At 31.3% G+C, this 21,989-nt stretch overlaps 2 protein-coding genes across 2 annotated transcripts in view; one reads left to right on the forward strand and one right to left on the reverse strand.

The window, feature by feature from the left end:
- Nucleotides 1–10,515: 10,515 nt before the first annotated feature.
- Nucleotides 10,516–14,607, reverse strand: LOC120089959 (AP2-like ethylene-responsive transcription factor TOE3). Its single transcript, XM_039047411.1, has 10 exons — nucleotides 13,576–14,607; nucleotides 13,447–13,472; nucleotides 13,314–13,344; nucleotides 13,139–13,226; nucleotides 12,893–13,038; nucleotides 12,713–12,757; nucleotides 12,531–12,634; nucleotides 12,263–12,399; nucleotides 11,967–12,083; nucleotides 10,516–11,078 (listed from the first exon to the last, which is right to left on the reverse strand). The coding sequence occupies exons 1-10, from the start codon at nucleotides 14,106–14,108 to the stop codon at nucleotides 10,869–10,871; spliced, it is 1,437 nt and encodes a 478-aa protein (XP_038903339.1). The 5' UTR covers nucleotides 14,109–14,607; the 3' UTR covers nucleotides 10,516–10,868.
- A 1,774-nt stretch (nucleotides 14,608–16,381) lies between these two features.
- Nucleotides 16,382–21,989, forward strand: part of LOC120090791 (ATP synthase subunit beta, chloroplastic-like) — a 7,171-nt gene continuing 1,563 nt past the window's right edge. The window contains exons 1-2 of the mRNA XM_039048499.1: nucleotides 16,382–16,388; nucleotides 16,438–16,498. Coding sequence (XP_038904427.1) covers nucleotides 16,382–16,388; nucleotides 16,438–16,498 — 68 coding nt within the window. The remainder of the gene's footprint in view (nucleotides 16,389–16,437; nucleotides 16,499–21,989) is intronic.

The raw sequence follows: 21,989 nt of genomic DNA on the forward strand, positions 1-21,989 counted from the left end.
ATCGTAAATCCCTATCTTTTAATCTTTTATCAATTTAAATTTCAAACTTGACAAATTGTATCAATTTTGATCAATCATGTTTGAGGTTTTAATTGATGAAATTGAAAGTTTAGGGTTCAAGTTGACACAACAGACCAAACTTAGGGACAAAATTGATTTGTTTTCGATTCCTTATTTTTTAACATGTCATTTGATCTTCGTTTAACATTAAAAAGATTAGGACCTATTTCGATTGAGCCTAAAAATATGTTTTTCACAAAGTCATTTTTATACACAAATTTGTTTGGTTCAATAGATATTTGAAGTGTTTCTATACATGTCAAATTACAATAAAATACTATTATTAGACATTATGAACTATTGATTAGTTGAATTGGTTGATTGAAATTGGTTGTTGGAGTTGGTCTTTGTTGGAGTTTTCATCGGAGGTGATTTTTTGAGTTGTCAAGGTGATTGTCGGAGTCTACGAGAAAATGTAGTTATCAGAGGTGGTCACCGTGACTGGCAAGTGGAGTCATTGAAAACATTGTAGGAAGAGTGTTGGAGCGAGTTAGGATGAGTTGGTTAATAATCAATTCAATTCCATCATTTCAAGTTAGAGGACCAAGCATATAGTTGATAATTGTTACCAATCGAACCCAACTCAAATTGGTGAGTCGATCACCCCTATATAAAAATTTTATATATAGAAAATGAAGTATAATTTATTTGCATTCAACCTTACCATAACTATATTTATATTTATTACTATCAATTCAAGCATAGCTCCACTATATATACATATAAGTATTCATCCTCTAAAAAGTGAGGAGTTTGCAATTTTCCCTACACTACATAGCGTTGAAATCGAAATGTGCAACATTAATAAAAGAATTTGAATCTAACCACATTTTTTTTCCTCGACTAATAACACAGACAAAGGTTCAAACTAAAGAAAAAAATATGTCACAAGACACAATATAATATAACATATCTTCTCGCATTCACTTGAAAAAAAAGTTTGAAAAAGAAAATTTATATTTTGCATGATAAAATAAGATTGTTTAGAATATATTTTCAAGTGTTAAAAAATAAGTCATTTTGACAAAATTAGAATGTTTAGCAACTATTCAAAATAACTTTTCAATTGTATTTTAATCCATTCTTTATCATAAGTGTTTCAATAAAAATGAATTTTTTTTAAAACACTTTTTTATCAAGCTAATCCAAACGGAACTTAATTAATACTCGAAAATTTTGCATTTATTATTTTAGATATTATATATTTTTTAATGTCATATATTCATACATTTTTGTTGGCCCAAAACCATAGTATAATTTTGTACTCTAAAAAAAATGTATTGTTTCGTATTCATCATTAATAATCAGTCATTGACATCAAAATGTCTATTGTATACGAAACTATTGAACTGATTCCGTATCTAATAATTTTCATTGACATTTTTAATATTTCCCCCCAAATCAGATCAAATATACAACACAGAGAACCTGTTTAGTTTACCATGATTCTCTTTTATGTTTTTAAATTCATGGAATTGAGTGAATTTATGTTTGACAAACAATCCAAATTCTATTTTTTAAGATCGTTTTCGGATTATGTGATCTAAACAGTGCAAATCTGAAAATAAGATTTTTATGTTTTTTAATCCATAATTTGAATTTTGAAATTAAAAATGCAGAATTATATTAAATAAAGATTAAAAAAATAAAAAATATTATGTCATGTTATAAACCCAATTCATTTTTAAAAATTTAAATATGTATTATGTAATATATTATAAATTAAATGAAAATTATTTTAAATGACAAAACTGATGAAAATATTTATAAATAATAGAATAATATCATATTCTATCCATGATAGATCGCGATAGACTACTGTATGTGTCATCATGACACAATTGGACACACATATTAGTCTATCGTGGCCTATCGCGGTCTATTGCATATAGACAATGAAATTTTGCTATATTTGTAAATATTTTGGTTCATTTTTTCTATATATGAAAACAACCCTAAATTAAATTAGGTTAAATTCTAAATTTAGTCTCTATGGTTTGGATAAAATTAAAGTTAGTCCATGTAATTTTAAAATTTAAAATTTAGTTACTATTGTTCGATCGTCCTTATGGTTTGTTAAATCCTCTTAAGGACTATTTATTATGAAACTTTTATCAAACCATAAAAGGTAAATTCTAATTATAAACCAGAAGACATAAATTTTTATTGAAAACTATAGGGACCAAAATTTCAATTTTTCCAATAAATTATATAATATTACGAAACAATTATTACACAATTTTTGTTAACATAAAACATGTTCATAAATTAATTTACAATAATTTATTATCAACTAATATTTAGTTTACAATTGTTTGGATTAGAATTCACTTTCTGAATTCTGCTACTAAACACATATATGAAAAACATGAAATACAACTTTATTTTTATTTAATCATTTGTTTTCACATTCGGTACTAAATAGATCCTAAATATTTAGAATTTTATTAGACACAAAATTCAATTTTGGTTAATAGATTCGTTAATTTAAAATATCTCAAATATGTCATGAAGCAGTTAGTTTAAAATTTTAAAATTTAGGGATCCTTTTAGACAAAAAAAAAAAAAAATGGAAATCATAAGAGGTTATTATACATTAAATTAAATGTTGATACACCAGCTTATTAAACAAAAATTGGAAAAACCAATATGCAACTTATGATAGTACAGTTATACTTTAGCTTTAAAACATCATTTTGATCATTATAACTGAAGCACGTGCATATATGACAAGACATTCAAGTTGCTTGCTACCAACACTCTCCAGTAATTGTCAACTTCAACACAATTGTTCAACTAATTAACATATATAACTTCCACAAGAGATTAGGTGTTTAATTCATTTACCTCATGTTGTTGAATTAATTAAAAAAAAAACTCTTCAATAATTTTTTTTCCTAGAAAAATTATAAAAGTACAAATTTTGAAATTAAAAGTAAAAACTTGAATAGTGAAAAAAGAGAAAAAAAATTAAATGAATAAACATAAATCACCTGATACATCCTCAACGTATAAACTTTACCAAATCTTGAAAAAAATTGAGGTGTTTTTTTCTTATAAAAAACTTAACCAGATTAGATAATAGTTTAATTTATTTTAATTCACCCATTAATTTTAATAAAAATAATAATAATGTAAAAATTATCAAAAAGTCACTAATTTTAATAAAATAAAGTTGTAAACAAAGATAAGTTTAACCAATACACAAATTAATATTTGAATAACTAGGTCAAAATTTCATAAATTTTAAAAATAGAAAAATTTAGGTGCTCTATTAGATGTACCTATCTTGATGCTTCCCAAGTATGATCTAATAAAATATTGTTGTCATGTGACATTTATATTTTTTTTTTAAAATAGTTTTTTATGATTTTTTTGGTAGAAAAGTGAGGAGCATATGGACTAGGCGCACCTAATCATTGTTCTTTAAGAAAGAAAGAAAAGAAAAAAAAAAAAAAAAGGCTAATTGCATAAATCACTCATAATGGTATTTGCAATTATGCCTTCAATTTTTCAATTGTAAAAAATGAACCCTCAGATTTATAAAATGTTAAAATTTGACCCTCAAACTTAAATTATTGTAAAAATTGCAATAATTATATAAAATAGTTTTAAGGGTCAATTTTTATCATTTGGGATTAGAATTTTTATCATTATTATAAGTTTGAAGATTACCATTAAAAGTTTGAGAGAGCAATTATAACTATCATCATATCTCAGGATAGATTTTTTAATTTACCCTAAAAAATTGACTCTCATATAATTATCGTAAAGTATCATCAATTTCACGATAGCAAGAACTTCAAGATTGCAGCCTTTTTTAAAGTTAAAAATTAATATTGTAACACTTTCTTTAAGTTTGATCAAATAAATGAAATTTATTTCCTTTTTGTTTTGTAAAAAGTGATACAAATAGATAAATTTATGGTCAAAATTGGTTTTTCCACTAAAAAGGACTATTTTGAAAAGAAGAAGGATTAGATAGAGTTAGATTACACCTCATGTTTCCTACATCTTTACTACACAAAAGAAATTAAAAATATATATATATATTTTTAAAAAATCCAAAAAATATTTACACTGTACTCTTCAACTTTTTCTATAAAATGTAAATATTTTAAAACATTTTTTTATATTTAAAAAGACCCCTATTTTATTCAACTATATTTATAAATGGGACAAACCCAAGTTTTTCTTCACGTGGGAAAGCATTTCTTCACCAGCCGCAACCACGAAGAACCGAAGCTTCAAATCTCGATCCGATCGTCATCTTCACTACTCTGAATCAACACATTTTTGTCACGCAATTCATAGACGAAAGCTTTTAATCTCTTGTCTGCCTCCGAAAAGGAACATAGCAGATTTAGCCATCGCAAAAGAGAGAAAGGAAATGTACCTGATCTGCTTCTCTGCAACGAAATCCTGAAATGACCGATCATTCTTTGTTGATCAGAGACGAAAACCCCGCAAGGTATGAACAATTTTCGATTAAACCATTTTTGTGGACAATTTTCAGAAGAATACAGAGGTAGCAGCATCGTATCCTTAAATAAAATGGTGAAAGAGAGAAGAGGACGCTCTGAAATCTGAATCGGGAGATGAATCGAGTGGTAAATTGGAAGTAATTGCGTTTGATTGTGGTGCTTTCAATTTTAGGGTTTGCAGAATGAATAGTTGAATCAATACTGACTGACAGTTGCTAATAATTGATGGATGGATTTGTCTTTTGATGATCGGACTGTTCACCTTCACCTTTTTGTTTCTGACAACACGATTGGAACATCATTCGATAAGGAGAAGACAGATCGGTAGGGTGCAGGCGGAGGTAACGGCGGAGGCCGGCGAGGTGGGCGGAGATGAGCCTCAATCAACTGGCGTAGGGACAGGCCCTACGGTGGAGATGGGAAGAAATCACGAAGCGACTTTCACGCAATGAGAAGAATATTCTTACCTGCATGTCATTTTTTAAATTTCTTTGAAACATATATTCGAGAAAATAATATATTTTCGTCTCTCACTTTATTTAGTTTCTAAATTTAAAAATATTACATATTTAGTTCATAAATTTTAAGTTTTGTTTTAATTTAGTTAAGTTTTAAAATGTTATAATTTTACTTTTGAGATTTGAGTTTTGTTTCAATTTGATTCTTGGATTTCAAGATTTTACATTTTTAACCTCAATTTTAATTAAATACTTACTTTCACTCATCGATGTCAATTTCTATCAATTAATTAAAAATAATTATGAAACTTTAATTTTAAATTTAAATTTAAAAGCAATAAAAATAGTGAAAATTAATTATTTAGAATTCTTTTAACGATTCTTAATTTATTAACAAAGACAAAAACTGAGTATTTAGTGAAAAATCGATGTTAAAAATGTAAATCTTTAGACATGGTGATCAAATTGGAGCAAAACTGAAATATCAAAGGTAAAATTGTAGCATCTTGAAACTTATGTACTAAATTAAAACCCTACTCAAAATTTAGGGCTAAATGTACAACATTTTTTAATTTATAGACTAAATAGAGACTAAATCCAAAACCAAGGGACCAAAAAAATATTTTCTCTATATTTTACTAATTAAAATCAATTTTGATAAATAAAATATAAAATTAAAAAAAAATCAAAACGAGCCTAATTCAATTGAATATACTTAATAGAGTATAAAATTGTTAAATATTCGAATTTCTCACCTTTACATTGAACTCAAAATGAAAAAATTGATTTCAAACGATTAAACATTTGAAAATACACTAAAATGGAATAAATCCAGGAATAGAATGGAGTGATTTTGAAACAATAAAAATCATTATTATCATGTTGAAAATTCATTTAAAAATATTTCTGATAATTTAAAATAAACATTAATAATATAAAGATGTGAAATGAAACACATGTTTAAGAGTAATTTTAAACATGACGTAATTTAAGATTTTTTTAAAAAATTATTCTCAAACATGTTCTACATCACAAATGTTAATTGCAGTTCAAAACTACCTTCTTTTTATATTCATTTTATACAGTAAAATCATATGAATATTAAACAAACTAAATTTGAATTTATTATATGAATATACAAAATGAATCTCAATAATTAAAAAGGAATTGTATTAAACAATATTTCACTCAAAACATTTAAAATTATCGAAATTGTCAATCAAATATGAGTTCGAGTGAGGTAATCCAGACCCTCCAATACAAAAGGGGCGTATGATAATAGGATCATATACATATTTTTCATATATTAAGAAACAAGGTGGCATAGTATAAATATAATAAATTGTATTAATTTTCACTATAAATTTCGGTCGTAATTAAAAAATTTCTCAAGTGTACCTACTAGTCTCATGTTACAAGGTAAAGTTTTAAAAAAAGAATTCATAAATTTTAAATATTAAATTTCACACGATTCAAAAGCCTAACACCACCCCTGAAAAGATAGACAAATAAGTAAACTAGTTTTTTTAGTTTTGTTTTTCTTTTCAAATTATTAAATTAAAAAATCGCCCCTAAAAGATTATATCACTACTACAAAATCTACATTACTTGATACTTATAGTTTTTAATTACTTGACGTTTCTGTGGGAAAAACGTCGAATAATATGATTTTGGACAAAAAAAATATCAAGTAAAAGGTTAAAAAAGTGGAGATTGACGGAATATTTCGAATATTTTCACACGGACCTTCGTGTCAAGTAATATAAGGTCTTACTTGACATGTTTCACGTGTCAAGTATAAAAAACTCTTACTTAACATTTTTTTCATGTAAAGTAAAAAGGTTAAAAAAGCGGAGATTGACAAAGCGATACCCTTATATCTATCTTCGTATATCTTACCTAATTATTCTATCATAGTCTTTCATCAGACAAAGTCTTCTTGTTTTTAGACTATGTTTGACGTTTTTTTGTGAGTGATTGGAGTGGAGAACACATATGAATACATATTGAGATGCACCCAAAAATACTCGCAATATATAATTGAAAGAAAAGTAATATTTGACTACAAGCAACACTCCTCTTTGTGTCACGTTCTTTAATTACATATAGAAAAAACATATTTAAAAATTATATTGTCTAATAAATTGGGATCAAACCATACTATAAATCACATCAAAATAGATGTGGTCTAAAATGTAAGGGGACGTTTGCCATAACCACTTCTTAATACAGTAAAAACTATTTCAAAACCTCAAATTAGCTCCAGTCAACACTATTTCAAATCTCCCATTTGCTACGGTGTTTATTATTTACTACAGTTTTTACTATTTTACATTTATCATTTTTTTTTTATTATTTGCTATCGTGTTTATTATTTCCTCCTCAAACTAAAATAGTTTACACCTCAAACACATATTATTATAACTCAAATTAAAATAATCTATACCTCAAATACAAATTTTCATAATCCAATTATAATAATCCAAAACTATAATAACTAACTCACAGTTAAAAGGCTTTCTAAATATTTTTAAAAAATAAATGGTGGGTGGGAAGGTAAGAGAGAAGGATGAATGATTACATCTATTGTATGTACTGACAGTGTCCTATGAAAGGAATTGGTAATGGAAATTTGTAGGGATAGTATTGCTGTTGGATTATAGTGACAGCTAAGTCTATCTCTTTTTACCCCATCCAATCAATTCTAACTTTCATACCATTTTCCCCTCTCCCCTTTTTATTGGTCCTTAATCTATTTTCTTATTCGTAGGTATATCATTCATATATGTACAATACAACCATAACCTACGCACACTTTGTAGTAGGGAACATTTAATAGGTGGGTGGATCTAATATTTAATAGAATTCTTTTCATTTTTTTAATAAATGACATGTCCAAATGGCATGCTCACTTGTCAAAATATATATACGATTTAAACCATCGTTAGCATATATTTGATGTCAGTTGGGCTAAGTTCACTTTAGTATTTATCCAAATATGTTAATAAAATGTAATTTGTTGACACATTAGCTTGATACTATGAAGCACAGACACAGATACGATTACACGATATGGATACGACAATTCGCCAAATTTTAAAAAACTAAGATATGGATACATCTAAGGATGCGTCATGTTTTTATATATATTTTTTTAATATATATATTTCTAAAAACGAGAATACTTATACGTTGAAGATACATTTTTTTTTTAAAAAAAAACCTAGAATATAGATAAATTTAGCATACAAATTAATAACAATAGCACAAAATATAATACAAATACTGAAATACAATACAAAAAAAAAGTTACATCTAAGATGTTAAAGTACAATAGTTAATAAAATGCAATAGAAAAGTGACTCATATTGCAAAAAAGAAAGAAGAAGGATATTAGAGAGAGAAATATGAAGATAAATGAAGAACTTATTGTTGAAGATATTCAAATGGTTTATATTTTGGTGGACTTTGTGGGAACTCAAGTGTGAAGATGGAGATTAGATGATTCTAGTCTAGGGTTTGTTCCGTCATTTATTTATTTTTCTTGTAATTTCGGACTCGAGTAATGAGATTTTTAAATAAGTTGCCTAATTTTAGATTGGGAAAGATTAGATGAGTTATTTGTTTTTTTTCTTGAAAAAAAAAGTATGCATAAGAATAAGTATGTCAAATCGCATGTCAGATACGTATCTGGAAAGTATCTGAAAGTATAAATATCAAATCTTCTGTCAGATATGTATCTAGGAAGTATTGATATCCGATACGTGTCTGATATTGATTCTTTGCCTCACTTGAAGTATATGTGCTTCAAAAGTTTGATATGTTGACAAAGCAAACATAAGTATAGAACAAAATTTCACTTATTAAGGTCCCGTTTCGTAACTATTTGGTTTTTTTTATTTATGTTTTTGAAAATTAAGTTTATTTTATCCGCATTTCTTATAATGATTTGCATTTTTCTTAAGTACAATGGTCAACTTCTTAGCCAAATTCCAAAAACAAATATAATTTTTTGAAAGCTAATTTTTTCAATTGTAAAAAATTGGGTCTGATTTTTTTAACACCATTAATGAAAAGTAGATAACATAGAAAGAAAATTGAAAGTATAAATAGTGTGTGTAAGCTTAATTTATTTTTAAAAACAATAACGAAAAATAAAATTGTTACCAAATTTGTCCTAAATGGTTATAAATATTTCATCTATTTGGTTTCTGTCACATCAACATCATTTTAAGACTGATGAGTGGTCCATTTACATTAAAATTATATTTATTAAAGTAAATATAATATATTTTTTTGCTAAAAAAAGTCTAATCTTTTGTAAACACTACAAATAAATTACATAGAAAAAGATACATGGTACCGTAGACAATGCTTCATGCTACTTTTCATTTACAATAAATCACATTAATTAACGCAAAAGATATTTTATCTCACCAATTTTGAAGTTCTTAATTTTCACATATTAAGTGATTTGTCAATTAACCAAAAATTTGAGGTTGAAAATTATGGGAAGTTGTTATACTCCACAAAGTACTCGTGTATGAAACTTGAGAGAACATTTTCTTTCTAGGAACAAACCAAGTTGTGAAATTAAAGTTTATACAATTTCCAATAGTATACAGGTAATAAAGGGGAGTTTCATTATTTTTTTATGCAACCATGCAAAAACTTCCAAAACTAGACATTAAACGGACTTATCGATTTCATAAATCATACGAACCAAAGACTCCAAAAACAATTTATTGTTTTAAATACATGTTCATAACTTACCAATCTTAACATAGCTCATTAAGAAAAAAAAAAAAAATACTTCCACTCTATGAGTTTATTTATTTTGTTGTCTATCTTTGAAGAGTGTTATCAAAATATGAACCAAACAAACTAAGGTCCTATTTAATAACCATTTTGTTTTTTATATTTTATTTTGAAAATTAAGCCTATGGTTATTACTTCTACCTCCAAATTTTTTCATTTATTATCTACTTTTCACCAATTGTTTAAAAAATCAAGCCAAATTTTGAGAACTAAAAAAACATAACTTAAAAAAATTGTTTTGTTTTGAGAATTTTGCTAAGAATTCAACTATTGTACTTAAGAAAAATGCAAATTATGATAAGAAATGTGAATGAAATGAGCTTAATTTTAAAAAATAAAAACAAAAAAGTACATAGTTACCAAATGGTGGCTTCAGAAAAAGTACTTAAAAAAAAAAAGAAAAAAGAAACTCATTTTTGTTATCGGAATTTAGCTATAAGTTAAAATGTTTCATTAAGAATAGTAAAAATGAAGGTAAAGAAATAGCGAGAAAATAAACACAATTAATTAAAAAAAAAAAAGAAAAAGAAAAAGAAAAAAAGGGGACACAACCTTAAAAACTCAAATTGTCAAGGTATCAAATTTTATGTCAACAACACAAATTACATAACCACAATCACAATCAATTCGTACACAAATAAGATAGAAAATTTCATGAAAGTGCAAAATGCTCAGATATCATTGAGGCGGTCTGATTAAACCAGCTGGCCCAAACTAAACCTTAGATAAGAACTCAAGTAAAGCTAGGGTCTAGCTTGCAAGATTAGGACAATTCAAGAAGCTTAAAATCCATAGGTTCACTAATCCCAAAATAACAACATTGTTAATGCAGCTATAGAAAAGGGAAGTTGGATGAGTACTAAAGTTAGTCACCTCAACATCCAATAGTAATCTCAACATAGTGAATCTTAGTTAAAATACAACTATAAATGCCCTTGAAATAAGCCAGAGTGAGTTTTTAGGTTACCTATAATCTTTCAGAAACAAAGAATGCCTTTTTAACCTGTGAGTTGTGTTCCTTCTTTCAGTTCCACCTGGTGCTTTCTGCTCAACTCCTACAGTAGAAGATTGCTGGGAAATGGATTTCACCAACAGCAGGTGATGCTGATGAAATGGCAGTTGATGAAGAAGAAAAAGAAGAAGGGAATCCTGATGATGCTGCCGCAGAGAAGAGTGGCACAGAGGTTGTTGCACTTGCGTGGCCATGGATCTGCCACTCCCAAGACTCAACCCCCATCCTCATCTCTGTTGCTCTTTCCTGCGTTCAACAATTTTATTATGAAATCAACGAATAAAGAAAGCAAGAGAAACGTAAACAGTAAAGATTGACGTAGAGATTTACGTAGTTTATTAACAGTCTGTTAACTAGGTCCATGAGTAGGAGAGATCGATTTATTATTAGAGATGAATATTAGAAAAATATAAATAGTAAAGATGTCAATAGGGTTAGAGAATTCATATTTGGTCATTCGAAGCATCGAATAATAAATTCAATGCATTCCAACAAATTTTAATGATGTTCATATTGAATGTAAAAAGATTCAGTAAAGACAACACCAACGGCCAATTTGAATATAGTTCAACTAGTTTAGACATATATCCTCGATGCAAAAGTTGAGAGATTCAAATCTTTCGACTCCAACTCCACATGTTGTTGAACTTATAAAACCAATTAAAAAGAAAAAGAGACTAGAGAAAGGTGAGCCCCACATAATAAAATGATGCAGCTACTTTTATCTACCGAGTAAGTGAGGGGGCTGAATGTAAACAGAAGAAATATGTACCCTTCAACTGAAATAAATGTGTTTTGTGGACCTCACATGATAAAACAATATATTTACCGAATTCGTAGGTAAGCAAAATATGACTGGATCTCTTGACAACAATGTATGTACTACAATAGTCCCTTAAAAACTAAAATAAATGAACAATGTGGATCTCTTGACATATAATAATACATCTACTGATTATATCAAGGAAATATGTACTACAATAGTTCCTTCGACTAAAATAAATGAATTGTGTAACCTTGTATATTATCTACTGATTAATACAGATGCAGGGTAATATGAAAAACAATATTATTTTTCCCCAGTCAGATCATATAGTTTAATGAACTTTCTTTTTGAAATAGTGCAATTATTACCCTGGAGATGGGAAAGAAACTGGAATTTGAAACATTCCAAGAAGAATGGTAATTGGAAGGCACTGCAGAGCTATATGGCTGAGATGATCTAATTGCTGCTGAAACAGAGTTCTCAGGCTGCCAGTGGAGCTAGATGTTAGCCAAACATGAAAAGAAAATGAAATACAGCTAGGCATAGTCAACGTAAAATCACCGGTCAAACAAAAAGTTTAAAATGATGAGTTGTGGTAAATTAAGTCATACCAAAACTTTAACAGTCAGTAGAAAGAATTCCAGAAGTTGGTCTTGGGAATTACCATAGCTCTTCTGTCAACAAGCATGTTGTGTGAGCTGTGATGAATACCATTACCAAACATGCCAATGCTCTCACTTCCAGCATCAGAATGATTTGGGGGAGCAATTCCCAAGTTCAGATCAAGAATCTGGTTGTTCTCTGCATAAAGGAAATAGAGAGTTTTCGATAGTGATCATTACGTGTAATCCGATCGAGCAAACGGGGCTGTTAAGAACAACAAAAATGACAATGATCAACTAGCAAATTGTATAAACAGAGAAGGAACAGACCTCCAGTGTCAGTTTCAGAAGCCATCTCTGCCACATAAGAACTTGGCTCAAAATTTGTAACAGCCTCCTTACCATTGCATCTTAAGGCAGCCTTGTCGTATGCCCTGATTAAGCAGCAAAATTTGAAGTTAAAAGGAAAAGGTGCAAATTACAAAGGCTAAACATGAATGATTTAAGACGACCTTGCAGCCTCAATCTCACTATCAAAGAGTCCAAGATATATGTACCTACGAAGATGAAAAGGCCAACAAAAACAGCTCAATTGAAGACAAAATCCTAGAAACATTAGTCAACAAACACAGAAAACTAAGTCCCATGATGTTCTGTACAAAAGCTAAGACCATAGTATAATTTAGACTCACTTCTTGCCCAAAAACTGGCCCATACGAGCTTCCCATCGTCCACATTTATGCAGAGTAACTCCTCTGTACTTCGAGCTTCCCCTTGAAAATCCAGTGCTATGGCGACGAAGAATATGAACAAACTCTTCCTTGGTGAAATTACTCATCTGGGTTATTAATGGCAGCCAGAGTAAAGATATTCATCAATGGCGTTAAAAGAGAATTTGAATTTCTGACAGTAATAAATATTATCTTAGCCAATCCCACCTGCTTAATATCTTCATCATAATCACAGACATTGAAATTGATATCTGCATCGATCCCACGAAACTTGATCGCCGCTCGATCATATGCTCTGAAATGGAAAATCCGAATTCTAAGAGAAATCCAACGAAAAAAATACACAAACAATGAATAAGAGATGGTTTTTTTGTTTTGTTACCTAGCAGCAGCATGTGCAGTATCAAAACCACCTGAAGGAAAAGAGAAACAGCCATAGCCATGATTATGAACAAGAGTTTGATCAGAGAGAATGAGTAATAAGAGTTTGAAAAAGGAAAATTAGAAAATCCTACCCAGATAAACCTGTTTCCCGCAGTCCCTGTAATGAACAGAAAATGTGCTCAAGAATGGCATAAATGGCGGATTCAAATTCAAGCAACCTAATGATGAGAAGGAATTTTCAAAGAGAATAAAACCCTTACCAAATATGCGATTCCCATCTTCCTGTTCGTCGATAAAAAGTAACTCCACGATACTGCGAACTTCGAGACCTTGGACCTCGTCGGTTCTTCCTCATCGGCTGATGCTGTTGCTGCGCCGGCGGTGCGGCTATTCGCCGCTGCGGCACACCACCACAATAACCAAATTCCGGCGGAGAAACCTCCGGCCACCGCTTCTGAGGACTCGAACCAGAAGATATCCCCCCTGTTAATGGGAAGAGCTCCATCGTCTGATCGCGGTGGTCATCGAAAACACAGAGTGATTTCGCCGTTAAGCTTTCCTGAACCACGTAGTCTTTACCAAAGGTGAACGGGAACGCCTCGTCAGCGTTAGAAGACGAGTCCTCATCGCCGGTGGTACTAGCGGAAAGATCGCCGTTAACGACGGAGGACGAGTTAAAGCTACCGGCGCTTTCCATTCTATTCGCCGGAAACTGCAGAAACCTCTCAGTAACCATCTCAACCGAATCGGAAGCCGACTCAGAGGAAACAACTTCGAGGTTAAGATCCAGCATTGGGTTTGAAGCTCCACCTTCTACAAAAACAATGGGAAATCAAAGCATAATTGGGATTGTAAAGAATCAATCAACCCATCAGAACACTGCAGCAGTTGTTACAGAATCAGAGAAGCATTGTGAAAGAAACAGAGAGAATATGAAGGAAGAAGATGAAAAACAGTGGAGATTCTCAAAAGAGTGGAAATGGGTCACCAGTAAACACACTCATAACTGTTCCAATTTGATTTTGATGAGCAGAGGAGAGAGAAAAAGTGGAAGAGAGAATGTGGGAGAAGTTGTTGTTCTATTGGAGGTGGTGGAGGTCCATTTCCATGGCGGATTGAAGAAGAAGAAGAAGTGGGGATCACTAAAAACTGCACTTCCTCTTCCTTACTGAGTTGTTTGAAAGAAAACAAAGGAAAACTGTGTGGAGGTTAAATCAATCAGACCAATGGACACCAATTTGTGACTGAGACCACTCTCTCTTTCTCTCTCTCTAGACTACTCTTCTTTTTTCCTTTTTAAAGTTGAGTTTAAAATACATTATATACTTTAATATAGTACAACCTTTTTTAAGCAATTAATGGCATATTTGTTGGAAATAGAATATGTAAGAAAGAAACAAAATATATATATGGATTTAAATTATAAATTTAAACCTCTATAGTTTTAAAAAATTAAAATTTAATCCCTATAATTTTAGAAGTTAGAATTTTTATAATTTAATAAAATTTTATAAATAGTCTTCATGGTTTGATAAAATCCTTTTAACTTATATCAAATCATAGAGACTAAATTTCAACTTCTTTAAACTAAAATTAAATCATATTGAATCAAATGTTTAGGTCTTGATTTTATGAAAATGTGATGTCGATATTAATATTAAATTTATATTAGTAACACTTTAATGTTTTTTTTTTTCTAAATATTTTATGGATTTTTTTTCAATATAATAAAAATGTTGATTTATCTCCCGTTTCAATATCAAATCTATAAAAATGTGAAAAAATTTATAGAAAATTAATAAATAACTTTAGTAAAATTTAGGAGATGAGAGGCCAATTATTATTTCAAATGTAAGTTGATTCTCAACCTTATAATAATCAATATAAATAAGAGTGAAGCAATGACTCGACTTGAGTTAGTTGATCAATGGATGATCCACTATTCACTATTTTATATTATAAACTACATATAAAATGAACTATATAAACGATATATGTCGTCCCTCATTTTGATATAATGCATTATATGGATCCTTTTAGATTATTTAAAAAAACATTTTTTTAGAAAATTCGTTTCTATTCAAACACTTTTAATAAAAACTAATTCAAATATACTTGAAAAATTATTTTGCGTGGTTGCTACATTCCAGTTTATTCCAAAATTACTTATTTTTTAAATTAATCATTTAAAAATGTATTCCAAACACACCATAAATGATATTTACCCAACTCCATTGATGCACTCATTTATCTTTAAAATTAAGCTCTATCTTTCAATTTTTTTTATGTATATTTAATATCTAGACATTAATTCTCGAAACATTCCTTTTTTTTTTTTTTCAATAAACATTTCCTCAATATTTTTTGCCAACTACTATAAATAATGTAAAATAATGTACTTAAATGCAACAAACCAATGTTCATATCTCATTTTTTATATAATGCAAATCCCTAGGAAAATGAAGGTCCACTTTTACATGGAGCTGAAAATTTTTGCATGCACCCTCCCCAACGGGCATTTACTATACCTAAATATTTCAATATATAATCTTCCACTTCTTGGGCGAAAAAAAACTGATTGTTATTGAAATTTATTTATTTATTTATTTTTTATAATATATCCATTTTAATAAATCACCATAAAAAAAACATGTACAAACTTACTCGATAGGATTCTTCATCAAAAACAATAGGAGACGATCATATCAAAACATAGCATGACCTACGGACAACATCTATGAGACTTAAAAGACCACTTGATTGGGAGTAAGAGAATCTACGATACTTACAATCTCACATACGTTATATTCATCATTTTAGAAAGTAGGAGAAGAGATCTCTCTTTCACATCAGAAAAAAAAAGTTAATTTGATTCAATACAACTTAATGATGCATCAAATACCAATGATAGTCAAGACGAATCATATGACTAAACAATTGATAAGAACCCAGGCAACATTTTCTCCATATATATATATTAAATACAAAATTTTATGCTTAAACTTAATAATAAGAATTAAATTGAGAAAAAAAACATGTGCCTTTTACGGTCAGGAATACAGAATCATGTACGGTACGGTTCATTGGAATTTAATGTCAATAACTTTTTGTGGTACAAAAAGATTATAACATTGTCATTGATAGGGACATCGACTTTTTAAGAGGAAAAATCTTGAGGTTATAGTCCAAATTTCATTAATTAAATTGTAATAATTTAGGATTCTTTTAAAATAATAGATTTAAGAAACAAAGTTGTATTCATGTTTTCATATATTTTGTAATAAATTCATACATAGATTATAATTTAAACCATTGTTAAAAAAAGTGTTTGATAATATATTTATAAAGTATAAAACTAACTAGAGTTACTTATTAGATATTATAGTGAATACAAAATATTATTAAAACTAATTATTTTAAATGACAAAATTATTAGAAATATTTTCAAATATAGAAAACTAGACACTAAAAGATGTCAATCAATGATAGATATGTTGGGATTGATGCTTTAAATCTCGTGGGTCCTGTAGTTTGTAATTGTATTATACAAACAGTTTATTTATTTAATAAAATATGAGGTATTTTATTTGACATTTAGTATCATTTAATAATTGTATTATACAAACATTTATCTGACATTTAATAAAATATGTCAATCAAACAGCTTTCGGTCCTGCTAGGCTCCTTCCTAACTTTCGCTGTCGTCTTTCCACTTCGCAGGGTGACTACTTGGCAGTGTTCTTTCCATGTGTTCCTCAAGTTGCGTGGGAGCTCAGTTGAGCTTGGCAGGGTCCCTTACGGTCTATTTTTCATCTCTCCCGTAATCTGTCCAATTTGGATTTCTAGATTGCATATGGAAGTCACCTGATTCTGGAGGACTGTCTCATTCTTTTCAATGTACTGTTTTAACAGGTTCTCCAGAGAGAATGATGGTGGTGCTTGAGAGCTACTGGCTTGTTGTTGCTATTGACTGTTAGTTCGTTGGAAAAATCCTTGTGGTCCTTCTTTTTGCGCCATAGGTTGATAGCCTTGTTATTGGTTATTTTTCCAAGAAAACTTAGGGTGGTTTCTCCACCCAGGGTTATATGTGTTTGAAAAAGGGTTGTTCTTGACAAAGTAGATTGACGGCGGGTTTCATGGACACTCTTCAACTGAATGCGATTCTCCACATGTAGCACAGCTCGTGCTTGTCTGTTTTATTGCGTTGACTTGCCCTCTCTACGTTCCAGGATTGTTGATTGCGATGCTCTGTAATAAATTTATCATTGCATTCATTTGATTTTACAGAGATGTGATGGCACCATTATTTGCGTTACCTTCTCTGGGTTTTAATCGTTGATCGCTTTCTTGCCAATCTTCATGGTTTTTCGATATGCAATCAAGAATGTTCTTTGCCTCATTGTAAGTCTTATCTAGCAGACTGCCTGCTGCTGCCACATTAGCAGCTGTCTGCGATGTAGGATTTAGTCCATTATAGAAAATCTCCATTTGGAGGCAGTCTAGCAATCCATTGTGCGGGCAGTTGCGCACTAATCTCTTGAACCTCACCCATGCGTCACTGAGTGATTCGTCTTCTTCTTGTTCAAAGTTTTTGATTAACTTCCTTCTTCTGGCATTCTCTGTAGGAGGGAAACACTTCTTCATAAACTTCTCCACAACCTGTTCCCATGAAGTTATCTCTCCTGGTTCGAGGGAATATGCCCATTTTCTTACTTTATCGCATAACGAAAATGGGAATAGCGTGAGTCGAACTTCTTCAGCGGAGATATTAGGGAACAAAAATGTGTTACAAATTTCAATGAAGCTTCGGAGATGGGCGTGCGGATCTTCACCACACCATCCACCAAACTGTCCTACTGTCTGTATCATCTGTAACATTACCGGCTTCATCTTAAACCTTGATCTGTCCAATGCTGGCCTCATGATTCTTGGGGAGAAATCATACAAGTTTGGTGACGCATATTCCCGAATGGGTCTATTACGATCATTCGCCAGTAGGATAGGATTCGTCATTATGTTGTTTGCATTTGCGGCTCTTTCTTCCTCCGCCATTCTGGGAGTTCTTCCTTCTTATCGGCGTCTATTTTTCTGTCTTCTTTGAAATGTTCTTTCAATCTCTGGGTCGTAATTGGGCTCAAGAGCGTGTCCTTCGCTCATGCGACGCTTGCTTCTTCCTTTACCGAAGGAATGGCACTGCACAGAGGTCGAAAGCTGCAAAGAAAATCAAAGAGGTTTGCTGTTAGCACAATATATATCGTAGCCCCAGGCAACAGTGCCAAAAACTGATGCATGTAATTATGATGCGTTTAGCAATTTCCTAACGAGGCCCAAGTATAAACCTTTTAGGTCTCCAGGTAAGTCCAGGTCGAACACATGGATTACTAAGTAGATATGCGACAAAACACTTTGATTCTTTTGCGGTGGTAAAAATAAATGAAGTGGATAGGTTTTAATTGAGATTTTACTATGCGACGAGTTGAATACAGAGTTTGATGAAAGCGTAGAGTTACAATAAGTATGTGATGAAGGGTTGAAAAGGGGTTTAGCTAACATTTCCTAGATTGTGCACAAATTATGCGACCATGCTACACACAAATAATAGCACGTCATTTCTCAATGAAGAATGTCATAATTTTATTTCTTGGGCGCATGCGATGTATATGCGAAACAGTCGATAGGACTTATTCTAAGCCTCTACTCTTGCCTATGCGATTATGAATTATGCACACATAAGACAAGGTGACCGCATACAATCATTTCTATTTCTAGAGTGCATGCGATGTGTAAATAGTAATAGAACTTATGTCTAAGTTTCTATTTCTTGCTTATGCGATTCTAATCCGACTCTCTCAAGCCTATATTCTAATCTGACCTCTCAAGTCTAGATTCTATCCTTAGAATACTCTTTCAAGTTGTCCAAATGGTGAGTGATGCTTACATAAGACAAGATGAACGCATAAAATGTAAATTTTAAGTCATGCTAGCTAAGTACTTCTCAACCCATTCAGAAATTTAGCTACTCATGCGAGGTATGAAGAGATTGAACACAAATTGAAATGAGATTTCCATTTTCTGTAAATAAGTACTAAATAAAAATAACAAATGGATATGAGAGATAACAAGCTCGGTAAGTTATGCCTGCTTCCCGTGGCCTTTTACACTGCTCTTTTATTTCACTTCAACTCTGTTCTCAATGTGGATTCTTGCTCTCGCAAGTGTTGGCCCTCTCTCTTTTGTATTGCTTTCCGGCAGTCTCTCGATCTGTCCGGGAATGATCTCTCGGCTTCCTCGTCTCCTTGCTCTCTCCGTCCTCTATGTATAAGTGTGCGCGAGAATGGACTAACTAACTAACTCTCTAACTCCTTTTTCACTAGTAGCCTTCGATATTTATAGATTTCAAGGTGAAGCCGCCTTTCTTGCTAATGATTGCAATGATGGGCGGTATTAATTCCCCTCTCTGATGCGTCGTTTAATGGTCACCGAAAGTTGAGTGTACTTGCTACAGTGTGGCTTTTAATGGCTTGTCAACTAAATTCGAAATCGACCGTTATCAGCTTTTCGTCCCATCATGATTTATTATGCTGTCACCTTAATGTGAGATCTTTATGCGGCCGCCTCTTTTTAGAAACTTCTCACGATCGCATAACTTGCGATCGCAATCTTCAAGTGTGCTGACACATTGTGCCTTTGGATCGCAATTTCATATGTGTCATCGCATTGTACCTGCACAAAATAGGTAAATTAACTACTTTTATGCGATGAACGTTTGCGATCGTAATTCCTTTCAGTTTAGCACTTTCATACATGATATTGCCTATTTTATCATCACATTCTCTCATTGTTTTACTTATTTGAGCTGTAATAACTTGTATTTCTACCAGTTATCAATTTTATGGGTCCTTTCTCACCTTCTGAGGGTACTCTTATATTCTGCTTGCGGTAGATTATGTTTCAAAGTGGGTAGAAGCGGTTGCTACTAGGACAAATGATGCTCGTATGGTCCTTAAATTCTTACATAAAAATATTTTCACACAGTTTGGCACCCCGTGAGCACTGATTAGTGATGAGCGATCTCACTTTTGTAATAAATTTCTTGACAGGATGCTTTCTAAATATGAGGTTAAGCATAAGGTATCTTTAGCTTATCACCCACAGACTAACGGGTTAGCTGAAGTATCTAACAGGGAGATTAAGCAAATTCTAGAAAAGACAGTTCAAGCCAACAGGAAGGATTGGGCATTAAAGCTTGATGATGCTTTGTGGGTGTATAGAATGGCTTTTAAAACTCTGATTGGTACATCCCCGTACAAGTTAGTGTTTGGAAAGGCGTGCCATCTGCCTGTTGAGTTAGAGCATCGAGATTATTGGGCTATTAAGAAGCTGAATTTTGATCTTCAAACAGCTGGGAAGCACAGATTATTGCAACTTAATGTGATGGAGGAGTTCCGAAACCAAGCATATGAGAATTCTAAGATTTATAAGGAACACACGACGAAATGGCATGATAGTCGGATTGTACCTAGAGCTTTTCTACCTGGTCAACGGGTTTTGCTGTTTAACTCTCGTCTTCGATTGTTTCCAGGAAAACTTAAGTCTCGATGGTCCGGAGCATTCGTAATCAAGGATGTTACTCTTTATGGTGTAGTGGAGCTACATGGTAAGGATGGAGCAACGTTCAAAGTCAATGCCCAAAGGTTGAAACACTACTGTGGAGATGAGGAGTGACGTATGGAGGACTTACACTTTACAGAGTGATCAATTGGTCCTGGTCTAGCAAAAGACGTCAAACTAAGCGCTTCTTGGGAGGCAACCCAAGTGTTCTTGTTTTGATTCAGCTTAATTTTATTTGTTATTTGATTTTTTTTTTTTTTTTAAAGATATAGATCCATCTCATGATTATTTTGTTTTGATCCTCAGGTTGGAAAGGATGCTTAAGTGTTTTCAAGCATCAGTTCGCCATCTAGATTCGTGAATCCCTGCTCATTACCCAGGCTTGTATCACTCATCTATTGTGTGATTGTTTTAGATATTATGCATTGGGGACAATGCATCTTTTTAAGTTTGGGATGGGGGGCGTACGTTGTGCTTGAATCTTGTGCTTTTATGCATGTTGTTTTGAGTTGATTGTTTTACGCATGTTATTGTTGATTTTGAGGAAAATTTGAAAATTTTTGAAAAATAGTTGCTTTTGGTTAGGAAGAATACTGAGACTGGTTGAATTGTGTTCTTTGGTTGCTTTCTTTTACTATGATGGTTGATGAGTCACTCATGATGTATGTCATGCTTTGAAGTAGAAATTGGATAACATAGTCCTGTCTTGAGTGTTCTTTGTTCTGAATCGCTCTTTGTATCTTCTGTTATCTTGAGCACGAACCACTTTAATTTAGAATCCCTAACTGAATAAATTATTGATTTATGTCAATTTGGTTGTCACCTCGAAAGGCCCCATTGGTTAAAGAGTGTCTTGCATGATGGTTTGTAATGCTAAACTAAGAGGAAAGAAGAGAATATTGTTATTACCAATGAAAAAAATATATAAATAAATAAAAAGAGTATACTCTTTTCTTATTGTAAACTTGTAATGTGTATGCATGGATGGGGGGTAAAAGGAGTTGTCATTGTTGTGATCAGTTAGGACACCTAGGAATTGACTAGGTATGGTTCCCTGCAGTGG

This window comes from Benincasa hispida, chromosome 11, assembly GCF_009727055.1.
Source record: "Benincasa hispida cultivar B227 chromosome 11, ASM972705v1, whole genome shotgun sequence".
In the NCBI taxonomy this organism is placed as follows: domain Eukaryota; kingdom Viridiplantae; phylum Streptophyta; class Magnoliopsida; order Cucurbitales; family Cucurbitaceae; genus Benincasa; species Benincasa hispida.

Excerpts from the sequence above, each read along its gene's own strand:
- LOC120089959 (XM_039047411.1), bottom strand. The coding sequence starts at position 14,108 with ATGCTGGATCTTAACCTCGAAGTTGTTTCCTCTGAGTCGGCTTCCGAT. Across the intron at positions 13,227-13,313 it reads ACTGCACATGCTGCTGCTAG|AGCATATGATCGAGCGGCGA; the intron begins GTAACAAAACAA and ends TTTCCATTTCAG. Across the intron at positions 11,079-11,966 it reads GTTTCTTTCCCATCTCCAGG|GAAAGAGCAACAGAGATGAG; the intron begins GTAATAATTGCA and ends TGTTGAACGCAG.